A 3,362-nucleotide genomic window follows, 5' to 3' on the forward strand; every position below is an offset into this window, starting at 1 on the left:
AATCATTCCAATGTCAGTATTTACAAATTAATATTTTGTGTGCTTTAAGCTTTAGTAAGATTCGTTCAAGACATATCGTATTTACGCATGTATAGGCCGCGTGCGTGTATAGGCCGCAACACAATTTTCAGACAGAAATTATAGAAAAAATAATTTTCTTGGAATATTATTTCAGGAGTATTACACCCTGTATTACTAATTATGAATACAATTTTTTTTTAAATGAAGTGTGATTTCGAATATTTCGAATATAAGCCGCACCCCAGTTTTCCTCTTGAATTTTTGGCAAAAATGTGCGGCCTATACATGCGTAAATACGGTATTTATCACACACACGAATTTAAATCATGAAACTTGTCATGATAAGAGATTCTGAAACAAGTGACATAATAAAAGAAAACATATAATTAGATTCTTTGACATACAACGTTACGCTGTACAATACTGTAGTTCCTAACTTCTTACATATTTCACAACTTCCATGTTTCAAACGAGATATCTAGCATTGAAACAGTGGTCTTTCAGGTTAGGATTTATTGAGTATTCTAAAATACGAACGCCAGAAATGTCCCTTCGTCTGTGAACAATCCAGTTTTGTCATCAACAGAAATTGCATATTTCCATGGAAATACAAGCGAACAGCGTGGAGGAGGTTAGAGAAGAAAGTGTCACTGTAGGCAACTTGTCCATCATTCTCATTGTCCTCATGCTGATGAGTTGTTGCCATATTCAAGCTCCTTGAAGGAACTTCTTAAATCCTTCTGCGCGCTTCCCTTCCGGATCCAGAGTCTGCTTAATTTTCTGCCACACCTCAGGATGATCTGCAATGAGGGCCTTCATTGCTTTCCTAATGTTCGCCTTCTCGGGTTCTGTACATTCACTGCATTTCGTGACGAGAGCATGCAGCAGAAATCCTGTTACAAAAACATGAACCAATTACATAACAAACAGCTATGATTGGGATATTGGGGTGCATTTTGATTGTGTGATGCAATGGTTCTGTCCCTTCAGACTGATTTTTTTTTTCCGAGGCTCAATTCACTGTCTGTCTTTCATCTACAACGTAAACAACAGCCGGTCTATGCATTCAATTATCATTACCATATAAACATCTGCTAAGGTACATAAAATGTATACAAAATTTTGCAGTCTACAGAACAATAGTCTGTATTTGAAACAAAGTAGACACTATTGTATCTATATTCGTTTTTAATGACGCTATACGTTTCGACCCTTATACTGGGTCATAATCAGGCTCTTATTGATACCAGTCTCAGTTGTTGAATTATATCTAACAATTTGCATCTAATTCTTCAATAACGATCTTGTATATACGTATATTTATATACCCTATTTATAACACACAACAGGATGGATACTATTAAAAATGTAAAAATTTTGCCTATTTACGAGATACTAATTAATGCCTTCGCCGATCATAGTGACAGAGCGGGCTAACGCATGAACTGTCTTCTCTCGCTATAGCAATGGGATCTTGGGTTCGAGTCCCACTCGAGGCATGGATGTCTGTGTGCTTTTATTCTGTGTCTGCGTTTTTCTGTGTGTAGGTAGTGGCCTTAAGACGTGCTGATCTCCCTTCCAAGGAGTCCTACCGGCTCTATATAGATTAAGAAACTAAAATGCGGCCAATAGGGTTGTAGAGCCATAGATAGATAAATTAAAGCATTCATATGCAATTAAAACAGAAATAAAATCATATTAATGTGTGATGAAAATCAGTAATTAAAAATTAATTTGCGTAGGTTTATGCACTCATTGCTAGAAGTATACCACAACGATTTACACTGTACACTTAGCGATGAGACTGCGTGCAAGGAAAAGTATTAAAAGTAACAGGGACTACTTAGTTCCTATAAGGAAACGGAAATCGAAAATGTCGCTAGTTGCAAAGTAATAGCTTCTTTCTCAGTTGAGATGAACTCTAAGTTACATGATAAAAAGCTATTTGCAATTGTTTTACCGGCGTCCGATTGCGGAACACCAAACACAGGACCAACGAAGTCCACTCAGCCTCGTGAGGATAACTGAGAATCTGTTTCAAGGAAAGGGCGGCTCCGGTTTAGAAAACCGAGATTAACGGCCTTTGGGATCCGTTGCGTTGACCACGTGTCACCCCCTATCAGCAAAATTTGGTACTAAGTTCGCCGACAAGCGGCGGTAGCTCGGTCGGTATAGTTCGCTTGCGGACTACAGGCCACGGATATTAAGCATATGGACAGGAAAACAAAATACAAGTGCCCAATTTTGTGTTAATTATATGAATTTTGTGCGGGGAATGCACTCTAATAAAGCGATTTTAACTCCTGTATCCTGGAACGACAGATGTGATATATGATAACAATTTTCATATTTCAATAGCTCTAAATTATATGGTTCCCGTGCTACACTGTATCAGTAAATTCTAAACATATATGAACCACGTAATTATATACGCGGTACAGTCATTAAGTTCGTGGAATGTGGTTTTATCGCATCATATTACAAGGTATTCACATGCACTTAACGCAGATCCATATCGGCCCTAAAAATAGTTGCCGTTGGCCGCTATGCAAGTCTGTCAACGTTGATATAGCTGTCGAAAACACTGCTGAAACATATTGGCAGTAAATTCCCGTACGACGCTTTGCGGCCATGCCACGAACTTATTGACTGTGGCAGTGCACAAAGTATGAGATCAACATAACTCACTAGGAATATATAATAAGAAAAAGTAATCCATGAAAAGTGTGAACGAAAAGGGAACCATCTAATGACAATTCAAAATAACAGATATTACGGGCAACAACAATAAATAACCTAAAAGGACAGACAAGAGACCAGGCCATTTTATAACTTTATGGTCATAATAACCACCTGCAATTAAAATCACTATCTTGCAAGGAACCATATTAAAACACAGATGGTTAATATGGATGATACAGAGATGATAACAAACCTTTCAACTTGGATGTCTTTTCGGAGCACGAAGCATCGTCTACAAGACATGCGCCGAAACTAGCTAGAGCCTCGACGTCCATACTGCCAAGCTGTTCGGTGTCAGTGACTGCACAGACACTGAGAACAGCGACCAGGCAGGCGACCGATGCGACGACCAAACAGTTCATCTTGGATAGATTCAACTCCCCTGACTCTGCGTTCTATATATATGATAGCGGCTTCTTTTGAGAACGAAACCGGAATAATCCGAAGGCAACCGGCAATCAGACATTGCCTCTGGCTAACATTCCCTCGCGCGTCTACTCATGTGACGATAAGGGTCCGTAGGTGTGACGTGGGAGTTTATGGAAAGTCGAAAAGAAGCGAGAAGTTGGATGGTAAGAAACTGTAGAAGTAAAATTTTT

At 38.9% G+C, this 3,362-nt stretch overlaps 1 protein-coding gene across 1 annotated transcript; it reads right to left on the bottom strand.

Moving 5' to 3' along the window:
- Nucleotides 1-258: 258 nt before the first annotated feature.
- On the bottom strand, nucleotides 259-3,125 carry LOC111868817 (allergen Tha p 1). The gene is made up of 2 exons (XM_023859826.2): nucleotides 2,957-3,125; nucleotides 259-914 (listed from the first exon to the last, which is right to left on the bottom strand). The coding sequence occupies exons 1-2, from the start codon at nucleotides 3,123-3,125 to the stop codon at nucleotides 730-732; spliced, it is 354 nt and encodes a 117-aa protein (XP_023715594.1). The 3' UTR covers nucleotides 259-729.
- Between the last annotated feature and the right edge of the window lie 237 nt (nucleotides 3,126-3,362).

This window comes from Cryptotermes secundus, unplaced genomic scaffold (genome assembly GCF_002891405.2).
Source record: "Cryptotermes secundus unplaced genomic scaffold, Csec_1.0 scaffold257, whole genome shotgun sequence".
Lineage (NCBI taxonomy): Eukaryota > Metazoa > Arthropoda > Insecta > Blattodea > Kalotermitidae > Cryptotermes > Cryptotermes secundus.